Raw genomic sequence first — 16,210 nt, 5'->3', positions numbered from 1 at the left:
TCTGTTGTGGGGCTTGAACTCTGGGCCTAGGCACTGTCCCTCAGCTCTTCAGCTCAAGGCTAGTGTTCTACCACTTGAGCTCCAGTGCCACTTCCAGTTTTCTGGTGAATTATTGGAGATAAGAGTTTCACAGACTTTCCTGCCCAGGCTGGCTTTGAACTGCGACCCTCAGATCTCAGCCTCCTGAGTAGCTAGGATTATAGGTGTGAGCCACTCGTGCCCGGCTTGGCACGCATTTCTTGAGTTGTTGTGATTCTGGGTGGCCTTCATGGAATGTAGTGAAATAAAGGTAGCCAATGGATTATGGCAGAAGGAAATGATGGCTTAGGGAGCGAGTTGAATGTGTCTAAATCATGGTGCTGCATGTTGAACCAGTTTCATGTGATGTACACAGAGGAAGGCACATGGGAACTGCAGATATTCTGAGTCACAGCTTCCTGTCCATTAAAATAATCAGAGTCCTATTATGAGATGGTGGAGTTTTCATATCAGGTCCATTACAATGATGATTCTCAGATCCTGGAGAGAGAACTCTACCTTCAATTAGATACCTCTGGAGTTTCTAAAGTACAAATCCTGACTGTCACCTGACACACAAAATTTCAATCTCTTCAGCACTACACTTGTTGTGTAGATTTTGAAAAGTTTCCCAGATGTTTTTTATATGTACCATGCTGCACAGGTTTCTTTTGAGAAGTTTGGAGCATGGCTTTGGTTCTCACTGGCTCATCACTTACGCATTGTTTTAACAGCTTATTATTTGTGGACTTGGAAAAATAGATGTCAGTGACTGGAAGATAAACACCCGGTTAAAACACTGCACACCAGACAGCAATGTCGTCAAATGGTTCTGGAAGGCTGTGGAGTTCTTTGATGAAGAAAGACGAGCACGGTTGCTTCAGTTTGTGACAGGGTCTTCTAGAGTGCCTCTGCAGGGCTTCAAGGCTCTTCAAGGTAAAATGCCCGTGGACGGACGGACGGACAGGCCCGGCGCTGGCTTTGCCAGGGTGTGGATAGGCAGGGGACAGCGCTTGCTTTATAGAGATATCTCACAAGCCCTGCACTAATAGGCTCTCTTTTCAGTCCATTTATGATCTGTAATTTTTACATTGTGGTCCCTTCTCCTTTCTTCTCTTATCCTTTCCCAAGATCCTTTTTCTGGGGAGTTCTCTGTGAATACAGTCAGTGCCACCTGGGAAACTGGGCTGTCTGTGCTAATGCTCTGTCTTTTGTTTTCAGGTCACCTTGCTTTTAATTCAGTCACACATTCCTGTAGGGGCAAGTTATCTATTTCCATGTCCACATCTCACCCTGGCAAAGCATTCACCCATCTGGGATGCCTTGCTTCTGTTGTCCGTTCTTTCTTTTAATAGAGTCAGCAGGAGTCTCAGAAGCCATCTGTTTGGTCAGAGCACTTGAATTTACTGCATTGCATCAGACCATTGATGTATAATCACATTCCTTTTTTCTTTTTCTTTTTTGGTGTTCATCCTGGGGCTTGAACTCAGGGTCTGGGCTCTATCTTTCAGCTTTTTTTGCTCAAGGCCAGCATTCTATCACTTGAGTTACAGCTCCACTTTGGTTTTGTGCTGGGTATTTGGAGATAAGAATCTAACAGACTTTCCTATTAGGGCTGGCTTTGTCCACCGTCCTCAGATCTCAGCCTCCTGAATAGCTAGGATTACAGGTGTGAGTCATCAGCATCCAGCTGATACCCCCTTTTTTTTACATTAAGAATTGTTTTTTGTAGAGTAAGCTGTTGAGTTTGTGGATGAGTTGGTGCCGTTGCTAATGGGTGTATGCTTTCTTGGATGGCAGTTTCTTTTTCTTCATCATTTTCAGAGCTGTTGCTGAAGAGAGATTATGCACAAAGCATCATAGGAACAATTCATTAGGGTGATCCATCACTCGCTGGTTAAGGCCTAGTCACAGCCTAGTTTCAGCTATGTTTACTTTCAGTTTCTAGAACTTGAAGTTGTGTTTCTGCTCTGTACATTTGTATGGGGTGTCTGTGTTAACTGGAGTTTTTCCTATGGACTGCTCATCTTTTGCTCTTAGACTGACTTCAGTCTTGAATTCTACATTTGTACTATGTTGTCATTTTATTTTTTTGTCAGTCATCGGGCTTGAACTCCGGGCCTGGGCGCTGTCCCTCAGTTCTTCAGCTCAAGGCTAGCGATCTACCACTTGAACCACAGTACCACTTCTGGCTTATGTGGTGCTGAGGAATCGAACCCAGGGCCTCATATATGCAAGGCAAACACTCTACCTCTGAGCCGCCCTCCCAGCCTAGGTTGTCATTTTTTTAAATGTGCTTTTTGGGCAAGGGTCATACATGGCTGTAATCCTAGCACTCAGGAGGCTGAAGCAGGGAGATGGCGAGTTTGAGGCTTACCTGAGCACATAGTGAGATCCTCTCTCAAAGCAAAAATCTTAGATTTGCCCAATTACTCTGGGTGTGCACATGTGCATGTGCGCGCATGCATATGTGTGTGTGTGTGTGTGTGTGTGTGTGTTACTGGGGATTGGACTGAAGGCCCCATGCATGCTAGGCAAGCACTGTCACTTGAGCCATGCTTGTAGTTTATTTATTTACTTACTTAATTTATTTTTGTTGATCATGGGGCCTGAACTTTGGGCCTGGACGCTGTCCCTCAGCTCTTCAGCTCAATGCTAGTGCTCTACCACTTGAGCCACAGCACCACTTCTGGCCTTTTCAAACCCAGGGACTCATGCATGCAAGGCAAGCACTCTACCACTGAGCCACCTTCCCAGCTCCTGCTTGTAGTTTTTTAAATCATCCTTTTGGAGATTTGATTTTCTATAAAAGAAGTTGGCAAAAGGATTTAATCTAGAACCTTTTCTCAAATGAAATGCTAATGTCATCAGGCATTCGGCCTTATCCACGTTCACTCAGTTCCAGCTTTGAGAACTCAGATTCTTTTCCTGCCTCCCTGAGGTATCAAGTGTGAATTTCAAGCATTTCCCATCTGTAGGTCCTATGGATTATGTACCAGTTTAGTTACAAGATTTTGGAGATAGATACAGCCCTGTGGTGATTTGACCCACATCTCCTTCATTGGTAGGTGCTGCAGGCCCACGGCTCTTCACCATACACCAGATTGATGCCTGCACGAACAACCTGCCAAAAGCCCACACTTGGTGAGTTATTTTTGTAGCTTTTCCTTTGTCCATGTAGGTTGGCGTTGCTTCCAGAATTTTCTTTCACTTACTGCTCAGTAAAATAAATACACCTTTAAAAAGAACAAATAACATTTACAAGTGATTTAAAAGTTACAAATATTCAGAAACTGGTAGGCGTGATCTCTTCTTTAGAGAAATCCCATCTTTTGAATTTTCTCTGTGACACAGGATGATATTCTGTGTGCCTTGTGTACTTGTTAGACCAGTTTGCTTATTTTGAATAAACTGTAAAATATGATCTATTTACTCACAGCTTCAACCGAATAGACATTCCACCCTATGAAAGCTATGAAAAGCTCTATGAGAAGCTGCTAACAGCCATCGAAGAAACATGTGGATTTGCTGTGGAATGAGGGGCTGGCCCAGAACTCTGTGCCCTGACCGCAGCCTCCTTTCTCCGTTTCAGAGGAGGCTGAAGTACAGGAACCCACCTCCTTCCACGGCAGGATGCTGTGAGGGAAAGGACACTTTGCAAATTCCTTTTCAAGGAAAAGAGGTCTTTATGCTTTGCCATGAGGACACATTCAGCTGCTATTTAAAATTCATATCTTGAACCTAAAGAATGCTGACTTCCCTGCATTTCCAGAGTTAGGCAGTATTCTACACTTAAAGACTACTACTATTTTTATAAAAGGTAATCTATTCAAATTGCTTCACAGATTTCCAGTCTTTATACATCAAGACAGCTCTAGCAGTCGGTACAAGTCACATTTCATTTTGATTGAATACATGATTTTGAACAGCTCCTGTACTTATTCTTTGTTAAAAATAAAGTTATTTTGAATTATTCTTCCTTTGTAAACAATTGGCTAAAAGAATATTATCTTTCAGAGATTAAGCCATTTACATGTTTAATTATGTCTTTCTATAGCAGAGCATTCTACTTTGCCTCGTATGTTTCAAGCTAGCCTAAGTGGGTTTTTGTACTTTTTAATCATGAATTTCCTGGAAATACAACTATTTAATTTTGGTTTTCAAATTCCTAATGTGACCATGTAGTCTAGACTTAGTAGTTATTTGCTATGGTAAGATGTATTCAGGGGATCCCTGTTTTTAAGAAGATGTTTTTAAAAACCTAATATTTTTTATCTTGAATCAATATGGTCAGGTATTTTGGATTTACTTTCATCTTAAATTGAAATACTGTGTTTTTATAGTTTCTCAGCATGCAAGTGGGATGGGATTTTAATTCTTTGTTAGGTGAGCTTGTCTTTTAAGATATATTTCTGTAAACCAAAGTCTCTAATAAGTGCACCTAATTTATATTTTAATTATATTGTAATTTTCTATCAAGTAACCCATCCTGAAGCTTTTAATGCTCATGCTTTTAATTGGCTAAAATTATGCAAAAGGGATACTTTCGGTTTGAAGACTATTCAGCAAGCTTAGGAAACCTGTTTTTACCTCACAAGATGAACTGGAGGTAGTACTAGGTGGTGAGTAAGGAATCTGAGTACTAAGAAAAAAAAGAGTGAAGCTAGGTGCAGTGGCACATACCTGTAGTCCTAACACTCAGGAGGCTGAAGCAGGGGGATGTGGAGTTGGAGGCCAGCCTGAGCTACAAAGCAGGATCCTGCCTTAAAAACAAACAACAAAAGCCTTCTAACTCTGTGAGAGAAATCACTTTAAAACTGAAGGATTCAATTTGGAAGGAAGGAAGGAAGTCCCAGTTCTGCAGTGCTGAGAATCCACATCTGATTTCCAAGCACAGGTGTATGACTTGCGCTGTGATCCAGAAGGCAGCCCAGACTCTGCAGTGAGGGGTTGGAGAAAAATCTAAAATCACAAATGGATTTTTAACTTGAGCCACCAAAAAGTATGTGCTATTTTTTTTAAACATAGATGTATGAAGTAAGCATAGCAAATTTTAGTAATGGGCTTAACTTCTGCAGCTTAGTCCTAAAGGGAACAGGTCCCTGTGTTGTTCCATGTGATGGAGTGGGTTTCCATCTGTGCTTTCAGACAGTGCTCCTCTGAGCGAGGCACCTGAGGAGTGACCAGCGGGGAAGCAGCGCTGGGAGGAAGGGCTGCAACCCTCATCTCCCCATCCTTGCCCCAAAGCAGCTCCAATGTTTATCATTTAAATATTGGAGTTTGAGCTAAACTTTCACGGGGTGGGGTGAAATGGGGCAGGGAATGGGTATATAAAAGTGGGAGGGGAACTTTGCTGCTTTTGTTTTTTTTAGAAAGTTGAGAACTGCTTTTGTAGTTCCTCAGCATTTAAATGTATTTTGTTTGGCCAAATTTGACCACTATGGATACGTTAGTCAGAGCTCCAGCTGTGCGGCAGTGATGTGCTTACAATAGCCTTTTTCTTCCCAAACATGTTGGATTTTCCTACTGCATTCTTAGTAGTACCGAGGAACATTGTGTGGAAATGGTCTCTGCTGTTCGAGTATTTGTATTTTCAGCATTCGTATCACCTTGTTGCTTACAGATCCATCTCTGTTTTATATTCAAGCACTAGTGCAGTGTGTTATTGTGCCTCCTCTTAAAATCCTTCAGTACAAAATACACGATGAACACTTTATAGAAATCTACCTGACAGGGATGTGGTAATAAAAAGCTACTATCAGTTGTTTTCATGTACAACATAAAGCAAGCAAACACCACCGCTTTTTGAGTGCCTTTTAACTTTGTAATGACTTTAATAGAGCTTTAAAAGAAAATCATCCTACATGACAGTCTGTGGGATCACTAACATGATATATGAAAACATGATTTAGGTTTCAGTTTCAAAATTATATCACCCCATTACTTCAAAATAGGTGCTAAGGAAACCGAAAGACTCTTGTCATTGAACCTTGGACTTGCACCTCATGTTTAATGTGAATATTTATTTCCACATGCCCCTCCTTAACTGCTCTTTATCATTTCTCTAGTTGTGTTAATTCAAATATGTGATGTCACCTTTCCATATTATTCCATCATGCATGTTTAATTATGAACTGTGAGTGAGTGCTTCTTAGAGCTCATTCGCAGTAGAGGTGAGATTTGATGCAGAGGGCCTTATTTTTTTGGTGTAAAGAAATTTAAAATAGTGCTGTGTATAGTGTACATTTTGTTTTGCACATAGTTTGTTGCCCTTTCATCCTCTCTTGTATTTACAATCAAGAGCACAAGTTTCTCTTCCTTTAAGTATAACGTGATTTGTCTTATTTTACAACACTAAATCTGCTTGGAACGTGGGGGGCATTGGACCGATTGCACTGGTGGGCGTTGGGATGGTTCTGCCACCTTCTCCCTTTGGCAGAGCAGCTCCTGCTTGTCTGCAGCTTACCATCAACGGGTGCCATTTGTGGTATTTAACATGCTTACGTTAGGATGATGATTGTACCAAATGCTGAGTTGTTTTATTTCTAGGTATAATTAGCTCACTTTATGTAATATTCTTCCTCTCTCAAACTGACTTTAAAACAAAGTTTTATCATTTTCATTGTACTTGTATTTATTACAGAGTGTTTTAGCTTTGATATTCCTTGTATTTTTCACCCAGTTGTTACATGAGCTTTATCAATAACATCTGTATAAATGGTTTTTAAAAATTAACTATGTATGTGCCCATGCTAAAGTTGAGCAATAAAATGAATGCTGTTTGCACTGTCACAGCAACAAAGTTTTTTAAGAACATTGAGTTTGTAATGAATTGTTTTGAAAAAACTTGGTTTGTCCCAAGGGTGACAGTCACAAAAGGAGGGTGCACACCATCCTGCGTGGAAAGCTCTAGCAGTATAGCTGCTAGACTTCAGAGCTCAGGCCTCTGCATGTCCTGGCTGAGCAGGAAGGTGCCCTTCTGCTTTGGTGGTCTGGTGGGGAGGAGGATGTGGTCCTGGAAGCCCTTCATACCAGGTCACTTGGGTTCACAATGACAGCCTGTCATTGCTCCAGGTGTTAGGCAGTGAAATTCTCAAAACAAAAATGTAGAAATTCCCCAAAAGCCATGGACTTTCAGAGCTATGACTCTGCTGCTCTCTCAGTGCCAGTGGCTGAAAGTCCAGCTAAATGCATAGGTGTATCCTTCCCCGGGACACCTGGGAGCAGCTGTGGCGCAGGGGTGTAAGGTGAGTGAGCATACTATACTTGATACTCTTCTGGACTTGTGTGTTTTATCTCACATCACTGTGTTTACTGGTCTGACCTAAAATGTGTAAAGTTTTAGTACAGTAAGGATTATTGGTATTAGTCTACAAATTCCCAGATTTGACTTCTGTATGAGTAAGTTCTGTGCACAGTAACCTGCAGTTTGTGTTCTTTGTTATCTATAATGAAGGCCAACCAGGTCCTCTCTACATTTATCCAATCCTAGATGCTTGCACCTGTGATAGCACTGGTGGATTGCACCAGTAGAGTGACAGGATATACAAGGCAATTTCACACTCAGCAAACTAGACAAGCTAGAATTTAAAGTTAAAATTATATTTAAGAGGTATTATTTGCTGTGCTGGGCATTGCTCTAAGGCCAGCCTATTAGATGGCGAAGCCCTCTATCAAAACAAAAAGTTATCTTTTCACTCAACCAGTGTTTACTTAAAAAAGTCCAAATATAGTGGCATATACCTGTAATAACCAGCATTCAGCTGAAAGAGAAGTTTGAAGCTAGCCAGGGCTACATGGCGAGGCCAGTCTGAGATACTGTGTGTCAAAACGTGTGCCAGGCTGACTAGGGCTAGGCATGTGACTTCAGCGACTCTTGGGAAAACTGTACTTCCAAGACAATACTCCTGTAGCCTGTTTGAATACAGGCCAAATCCAAGCAGGTCTTCACAACTCAGTTCACATACAGACAAGAAGTCAGTCAATGTGGAAGCACCTGACTAAAGGGCCCACCCCAACAGCTCTCCAAATCCCGTAGATACTGTCAGTAAATTGATTTTGCTCCAGTACAGGCTTTGTTACCACGTGGCCCAGCCTTGTCAGCTGCCATTACAGAGGGGAGCCCTTGGGGCCAGAGTAGCAGATATTGTCCGCTGTTCACTAGGGTAGATTCCCAGCCTGAGGGCCTCCTGACCTCAAACTTGATGCCCTCCTGGGAGCCTCCCATTTCCCAGCCTGTCATGGTGCCTGCCCTTGGCTTGTCCCTGGCTCTCATTAACAAGGTCTCCATATCCTCATCTGCTCTCAAGCTCTTTATGGAAGTGTCCTCACTGTTGAAGACTTGCCCGAGTGAGTTTTTTCTTTTCTCACGTGCCCATTGCAGAGATGGAGTTGGTGTGCATACTTTGCCCACTATTAAGCCGGCTATGTCTCCTTCCCTGTCATCGCTAGTGCTCCCATGATGTGTGCTCCCGCGGCCTCCTTACTGCAGGCCTCCACCACCCACACCAGCTGTCCATTCCTCTCATCACACAGCCTAGACACATACACTACATATAGCCATGGGCCAACATGGCCCACCTCTGGTGACCATCCCACACTTCTCAATTGGAGATTTTTCTTTTTCCTTTTTTCAGTCAGGGGTTAGGTGTTTATTTATTTTTAATATACACTATCTTATGTTGAATTATAGCAATAGGCTTCAGGAAGTTAGATGTTCATTCAAAACTTGTTAATTGCTTTAGTACAAATAAGATTGTAAAGAACATGCTTTTGCTTTTGGTCTTTTTCTGGCTTAGGTCATAAATTTAAAAGCAGGAAGCTTTGAAAAAGTGGTTTTTATTTAAAAAATAATAAGTACCGGAATGAATACATAAGGCATTAAAAATTATTCTTTCAGTGTACATTGTTTACTGGCTCAGTTTTAGCACTGTCCTAGTAAAGACCTCCAGAGACTTCGCCTGGCCTCAGGGGAAGGGATTTTTACTGTACTGAAAAGAGGCCAGCTGCAGCCGAGCCTTGAAGCGCTCAGCTTCAAGTTCCCGGAAGAAAGCATCCTCGTCATTTTGCGTTATCATGCACTGTAGTTGCTGGATTTCCTTCTCCATCTTCGATCTCAGCTCCCTCTTCACCTTATGTAACGTCTGAAAGAGAAGTCATGTTCACAGGTATTTGTCTCCTGTTTTTTCTCCACCCATCGAGCCCCTGTGATGATTTTCATAACTGACAGAGCCTTGAACAGATATAAAGAGACCCTAGCATAATGTCTTGGTAGACAGATTTTCTTATTAATATTCTCTCCAGTCCCTTATAAGGTATAATACTGCCTTGAGATGTAAATCAATTATTTTCCATCCTGTTAGGTATTACCTGGGCCTGGGATTTCTCTCTGGCCTTCAGTGCCTGCCGTTCCTGTGATATGGCTTCTGCCAGTAGTGAAAACTTTATAGGGAAGAAGAAAAAAAAAGTTTCAAATTGAATGTTTATAGACCAAATGTAGTAATTCTTAACACTTTGTGTTCACAGGCTCAAAACTTTCAAAGCCATATACTATGGGCAAAGCGGTACTATTAGTCTTTCAAGAGGCAGTGTCACCTGACCAGGGGCAAGCTGTGAGCTGCCCTGGAGTCTCACTGTCAACGCTAAGCCATCTCTGACATAGGCGGTCAGGACGACACACTGCAATATGAGCGAGCGAGCGAGCAAGCGAGCGCGGGTAGGCCCACCTGGTCCTTATAGTAGTTCTCTAATGAGTCCAGTTCGTTCTGGTGCTGTCTCTTTTCTTCGTCTCGTTTTTCTTTTGCATAGTTTCTTAGGTCTCTCAACCTTTGCTTCTGAATCTGTAAGCCTTCTTCAAACAGTTTCTTAAATAGCTGTTATTTAATAAAGATACATTAGGCTGCACTTTTACTGAAGAATATAATCATTATGCTTACCTAGAGGTATATATGGATCACATTTCACAAAGTTTTTTTTGTTTTTTTTTGCCAATCCTGGGGATTGAACTCAGGGTCTGAGCTGCTTTTGCTCAAGGCTAGTCCTCTACCACTTGGGCCACAGCACCACTTCCAATCTTTTCTGTTTATGTGGTACTGAGGAATCAAAGCCAGGGCTTCATGCATGTTAGGCAAGCACCTATCACTAAGCCACATTCCCAGCCACTCACAAAGATTTTTTTCAAAACAAAGCTTAAATTACATTTATAGTCTTCCTCTGAAATTGTATACTTCAGTTGGTTTTAGTATATTCAGAATTGTGCAACCATTACCACTAGTTTCAGAAAATCTTCAGTACTCCAAAAAGAAACCCTACCCTATTAGCAGTCATTCCCCATTCTCTCTTCCTGTGGCTAATGTATGTCCTTCCTGCCTCTGTGGATTCACCTATTCCACACACTTCTTTCGTGTAACATAATGTTTTCAAGATTCATCTACACTATAGAATATATCAATATTTAATTTTTGTTTTTGCTTTTGTTGTGAGCTTGAACTCAGGGCCTGGGGTGCTGTCCCTTAGCTGGTTCGCTCAAGGCCAGCACTCTTATCACTTTGAGCTACTGCTCCATTTCCAGTTTTCTGGTGGCTTACTGAAGGTAAGTGTCTCATGGACTTTCCTGCCCGGGCTGGCTTTGAACCACGATTCTCAGATCTCAGCCTCCTGAGTAGCTAGGATTACAGACGTGAGCCACTGGCACCCAACAGTACTTAATTCTTTTTTATTACCAAACTCTGTTTGAATGAATATACTTTTTATGGTTATACATTTTGTTCATCTGTCCATCAGGGCTGTGTCCCCTTTTTGGTTATAAGTGAGACCCTGCCTCTAAACAAACAACACAAAAAGGGCTGGAGGTGTGGCTCAAGGGATATAGCACCTGCCTAGCAAATATGAATCCCTGAATTCAAATCCCAGTACGGCCAAGAATTCACATTAAGATGTGAGCCATGGAGACTGAGAATAAAAAATGGGAATGCATTGTGCAATAATAAAATGAAGTATGGATAAGTGTAAACTTTTGAATTTAGTGTGTGTGTGTGTGTGTTGTGGGGTTTGAACTCTGGGCTTGGGCGCTGTCCCTGAGCTCTTCAGCTCAAGGCTAGCATTCTACCACTCGAGCCACAGCACCACTCATGGTTTTCTGAGTGGTTTATTGGAGACAAGAGTCTCAAGGACTTTCCTTTCTGGGCTGGCTCTGAACCACAATCCTCAGATAGCAAACTCTTGAGTAGTCAGGATTACAGTGTGAGCCACAGGTGCCCAGCCTGAATTTGTTTTGGATTCACATTGAGACAAGAGTCCCAAAGACATAACGTGGTTATGAATGTCAGACTAAGTCCACCTGTACAGAGCTAGACAAGAAAACTGTCCTTACCATTTCTTCACGGGTTCTCATTCTCAGCATTTTCCCCCGCAGCTGAACTCTGTAGTCGTCATAGTATTTCCGAGCACGAACAATTTGCTGACGATTTTCTTTTATCTTGGATTGGGTCAGCCTCTGTCTGTGAATGCGATCCTTGAAGTCTTGCTAGGAAGGAAGAAGAGAGGGATGAGGATTGAGAAGGCTAACTTTTCTTTTTTTTTGGGTCCGGTCGTGGGGCCTGAACTCTGGGCTTGGGCGCTGTCCCTCAGCTCTTCAGCTCAAGGCTAGTGCTCTATCACTTGAGCCACAGCACCACATCCAGCTTTTTTCGTTTATGTGGTGCTGAGGAATCGAACCCAGGGCCTCAGGCATGCAAGGTAAGCGCTCTACCACTGAGCTACCTTCCCAGCCCAGGCTAACTTTTCTCATCGCTGCTGTCCATCACATCTTCAAGCTCTAAGCCAGCCATGCAGGGCCAGTGACCGATGACAGCCTGGTCATAATATGATTGGTCCCCAGAAGCCTGCGGCCTCTAGCGTCATCTCCTCCATCGGAAGAGCAGCACCAAAAGGACCACGCTGGGCAGAGCAGCGGGACCTGAGCACTGCTCAACCGAGGCTCTCATCTTCCTTCCGCCAGGTCAGTGCATCACACACCTGATGCCCGCTTAACAGGAGTAGGAAAATGGCACTGAGACTTTCAAGCAAAGCCTGAGTTGTCCAAAGTATTTAGTGGGGTCCAAACGAAGGAAATTAGATAATCTCTGACACAGTACTGAGGATGAAATGGGGCATGTACAGACAGCCTCCAGATCAGTACAGTGCCACAATGCGATTGTTCAGGCTTACAGTTCCCAGGGCTTACCTACCTCACAACCACAGATGTTTTGGTCTCTTCCTGGCACACTGTCTGACCTTATTGGGGGCAACATGGTGCTCAGTACAGTTCCCAGTCCAGGTTCTAACAGAAGCTGGCAAACTACTTCAGTTACCTGGGGCCTGAGAACCATAGGAGAGGGCAGAAAGCACTAAGCCACAACTACCTTGCAGCCAGAAGGCCTTTGTGACTCATCTCCACCAAAAAGGTTGAAGTAGAGCTATGGCTCAAGTGGTAGAGCATCAGCCTTGAGTGAAAAGGCTAAAGGACAGTGCCTGGGCCCTGAGTGGAAGTCCCAGTACTGGCACACACAACTGAACATGAGACACCTGGCACTTTCCCCTCATCAACTATGGTTAGAGCCCTAGAAGTGGATCTGTGCTATGTACCTGGTTTAGACACAGGAAAGAAATAAAACTTTTAAGTTCAAAACGGCAAGGCCCACTTGCGCTTGACATACCAGTCTTCTGTTATGTTCATATTCTTTCTTCACCAGGTCTGTAAGGAGGTCATGCCTTCTCAGGGATTCTTCTATCTTTAAGGGGGACAAGGTAAGCAGGTGAGCAGTGCTGAGGACAGGCTCTTCCCCTTTCTGGCTTATTCTCAACTTTAAACTGAGAGATACCTACTTCATCGTGGAGTTTCTTCTTGGATCGGTCTTCTCCATAGGCCTCTTTTCTGAGTTGTTCAGTGTGTGTGATTTGCTGTTTCCACATTTTGCTCAGTGTTGGGTCAGAAACATACAGAAAGGGAAACTGCTCCAGCATGAGGGGGAGGAGGCTGTGTTCCTTCACTTTCACTGCAAGGAAACATGAGATGCTTTTATGCTGAACATGCTGCTAATAAACCCTCCCCGCAACTTCCTGAGCCCATCTAACCATGTGTGGTGCTGATTGTGGAAGCGGCCATTCTAGTGCACTTGTTACTTCTGCACTCCTCTTCTGACCCGAGTAAAAGCCCCTGTGTAATGGGATGGAGCTAGGAGACAAGTAGTTTCTGGTGATAGTTGGCAGCCTGGCCTTTCACACGACCTTGTTTCCTTTCAATTCAATGACTCACTGGCACCAACTGTTAATATGCAGAGACCGAATGGGCCATCTGCTTGTCTTGGAGCATTGCTTTCATTCTACTAGCTTCCCAGAGACAACCCTGGCTCAAGCTGGAGCTTCGCTATCAATGTACAGGCCTCCCTTCAGGGGACTGTTTCAGCAGTTAAACTATCTCCAAAAAAACCAGCCACTAGGCAGGGATAAAACAAAGAACTTGCTGCGCTCACTGGTGGAGGTTACTTTTCAGAGCTGTCCTTGGAAGGCAGTACACACTTTAATACGCTGCCAGTTCTCCATAAAGTACAATTTTATGGCTCTTACTTGGAGTCGCTTTATTTGACTTTGGGAAGCCACGTCTCGGACTCTGAGCTTTGGTTTTTCTGGCATAAATCTTCCAAGGCTGACTATATTTTGGAATTCCTTTATGAACAGCTTCTCTGTATATTTTTTTCTTAGAAGCGGATACAAAACAGAGTAAGATAGAGAGGTTAACAACTCTTTCACAGGATCTTTAATACTACGTATGAACAAAAGTAGCTAACTGATTCCTAGCCAAAAGTCTTAGAATTTCTAAAAATCTGGTTACTGTTCATTATTCTAAGTGAAGGGCCTCCTCTGGATATGAAAACATGCTGTCAAGTTTCAGACACTATCGCCCCACACCCTAAATACAGCCATTACTTGTGTTTTGATGTGCTTGCTTTTTTGGCAAACTTTATGTAGATTAAACAAATTCTCAAGCAATTTTACAGTATGCTTACTTATAACTACATTGTACTTTAGCACCTGTTCATTAATGTTTTAGCAGTAGCTTTCTCTTAGTATCTGTAACCATCTTTATGATTTTTCTTTTTCTTTTTTTGGTGGTACTGGGAATTGAACTCAAGACCTCTTGCTTGCTAGTCAGGTGCTCTATAGCTTGAGCCCCTTTTACATTCGTTATTTTCTTCAAAACAGGGTCTCCTTTATCTGTCTACCTATCTAATCCATCTTGCCCAGGCCTTGGCGTGAAAATTAAGTACTTTACCACTCAACCAAGCCTCCAACTTGGCATCTTGCCTTTTCCTAAAGAGCTACTGTTTAAAGAGAGCCCTGCCCGTCCTTTTTTCTTTTCTTTACAAAATCACATATCTGTATTCTCCAGTGGTCTGATCAAGTAGCATTTATTTCAGTGGAGACTTTTACCCACTGTTTCCTCCTCCTCTTCACTTATCCCCTGAGGTCTGATATTCTCTTGAACTTTATTTTTTCTTAGCACTCTTTCAAACGCGTCAGTTAATGTCTAGAAAAGAAAAGGTCACATAATATCATAGTTAGGAATGTATGGACAAACAGCAAGGAAAAAGTTCACCTAGGATCCTATTATCCCTAAGCTGTTAGGCTCATTGACATTTTTAAGTCTATTTTTGGGTTTGTATCATAAATACACTGTTGTAATAGATATGTACTTGGGACATAAAGTGAGTTTTTATACAACGCATTTTTTTGTTCTTAACAGGTTTTGTAATTTATTTATGTATTTATTCCCAGTCCTGGGGCTTGAACTCAGTACCTGGGCACTGTCCCTGAGCTTTTTTTGCTCAAGGCTAACACTCTACCACTTGAGCCACAGCGCCACTTTTGGCTTTTTTGTTTATATGGTGCAGAGGAATCAAACCCAGGGCCTTATGAACGCTAGGCAAGCACTGTACCGCTAAGCCACGTTCCTAGCCCCTGTAATTATTTTGATACTCTTCCAATGGAGGTTACATTTCAAGTTAGTACTGCGTAAATATAACTATCCTGAAACATCTGAATTAATGTTAGTTTTCACTATTATAAATACACTGGAAAACCACTGTAAAACAAGCCAATGTTCTAAATTCATGCAACAGCAGGAAATCTGTGTCAGTGGCCTTGTTGGAGCCAACCCCCTCTTCTAATGAGTGCTTCCTCAATCTCTAACTCAAGAGGCCTATTACTCAACTGTACCTTAGTTTCCTTCAGCTCTCACCTCCTCTTTTTATTTTTATTTTTTTGTGCCATTCCTGGGACTTGAGCTCAGGGCCTGGGCACTGTCCTTGAGCTTTTTTTGCTCAAGGCTAGTGCTCTATCACTTGAGCCAGAGCTCCACTTCCAGCTTTTCTGTGTGTGTGTTTGTGATTAACAGGAGATAAAATCTCCTGGACGGGGCTGGGAAGGTGGCTCAGTGGTAGAGTGCTTACCTTGCATGCTTGAGGCCCTGGGTTCGATTCCTCAGCACCACATAAGCAGAAAAAAAAAGCCAGAAGTGGCGCTGTGGCTCAAGTGGTAGAGCGCTAGCCTTTAGCTTAAGAGCTGAGGGACAGTGCCCAGGCCCAGAGTCCAGGCCCCACGACCGGACCCAAAAAAAACAAAAATCTCATGGACTGCTGTCTGGACTGGCTTTAAACTGTGATCCTCAGATCTCAGCCTCCTAGCTACTCAATCTGAGTAGTTAGGATTACAGGCATGAGCCACTGGCACCTGGCTTCACTGCTTCTTTCTTAATCCATGTTCTTTTTTTTTTTTTTTGCCAGTCCTGGGGCTTGAATTCAGCCCCTGAGCACTGTTCCTGAGCTTCGTTTGCTCAAGGCTAGCACACTATGCTTTTTCTGTTTATGTGGTACTGAGGAATGGAACCCAGGGCTTCATGCATGCTAGGCAAGCACTCTACCACTAAGCCACATTCCCAGCCACATGTTATTTTCTTGACAATTTCATGAGTGTATAATTTTTATGTTCCCTAGTGGGGACACAAGTTACTTCACATAATTCTCTGCCATTCATTCTATTATTATTATTATTTTTTTTTTTTTTTGGTCTGGTCGTGGGGCCTGAACTCTGGGCCTGGGCGCTGTCCCTTGAGCTCTTCAGCTCAAGGCTAGTGCTCTACCACTTGAGCCACAGC

General features: G+C 42.8%; 2 protein-coding genes across 2 annotated transcripts in view; one reads left to right on the top strand and one right to left on the bottom strand.

Moving 5' to 3' along the window:
* Smurf2 (SMAD specific E3 ubiquitin protein ligase 2) overlaps positions 1-3,735 on the top strand; it is a 69,017-nt gene extending 65,282 nt beyond the window's left edge. The window contains exons 16-18 of the mRNA XM_013036586.1: positions 753-954; positions 3,087-3,162; positions 3,458-3,735. Coding sequence (XP_012892040.1) covers positions 753-954; positions 3,087-3,162; positions 3,458-3,557 — 378 coding nt within the window. The 3' untranslated portion in view covers positions 3,558-3,735. The remainder of the gene's footprint in view (positions 1-752; positions 955-3,086; positions 3,163-3,457) is intronic.
* A 4,930-nt stretch (positions 3,736-8,665) lies between these two features.
* The window catches only part of Cep95 (centrosomal protein 95kDa), a 26,319-nt gene continuing 18,774 nt past the window's right edge, over positions 8,666-16,210 (bottom strand). The window contains exons 11-18 of the mRNA XM_013036577.1: positions 14,492-14,584; positions 13,624-13,753; positions 12,883-13,052; positions 12,714-12,788; positions 11,390-11,542; positions 9,744-9,890; positions 9,388-9,459; positions 8,666-9,161 (exon numbers count right to left, since the gene is read on the bottom strand). Of these exons, the coding sequence (XP_012892031.1) occupies positions 8,985-9,161; positions 9,388-9,459; positions 9,744-9,890; positions 11,390-11,542; positions 12,714-12,788; positions 12,883-13,052; positions 13,624-13,753; positions 14,492-14,584 (1,017 nt within the window). The 3' untranslated portion in view covers positions 8,666-8,984. The remainder of the gene's footprint in view (positions 9,162-9,387; positions 9,460-9,743; positions 9,891-11,389; positions 11,543-12,713; positions 12,789-12,882; positions 13,053-13,623; positions 13,754-14,491; positions 14,585-16,210) is intronic.

The sequence above is a fragment of the Dipodomys ordii genome, unplaced genomic scaffold, assembly GCF_000151885.1.
Source record: "Dipodomys ordii isolate 6190 unplaced genomic scaffold, Dord_2.0 Scaffold7, whole genome shotgun sequence".
In the NCBI taxonomy this organism is placed as follows: Eukaryota; Metazoa; Chordata; class Mammalia; order Rodentia; family Heteromyidae; genus Dipodomys; species Dipodomys ordii.
Note: the sequence above shows the minus strand (reverse complement) of the source record. Positions and strands in the feature narration are given on the sequence as shown.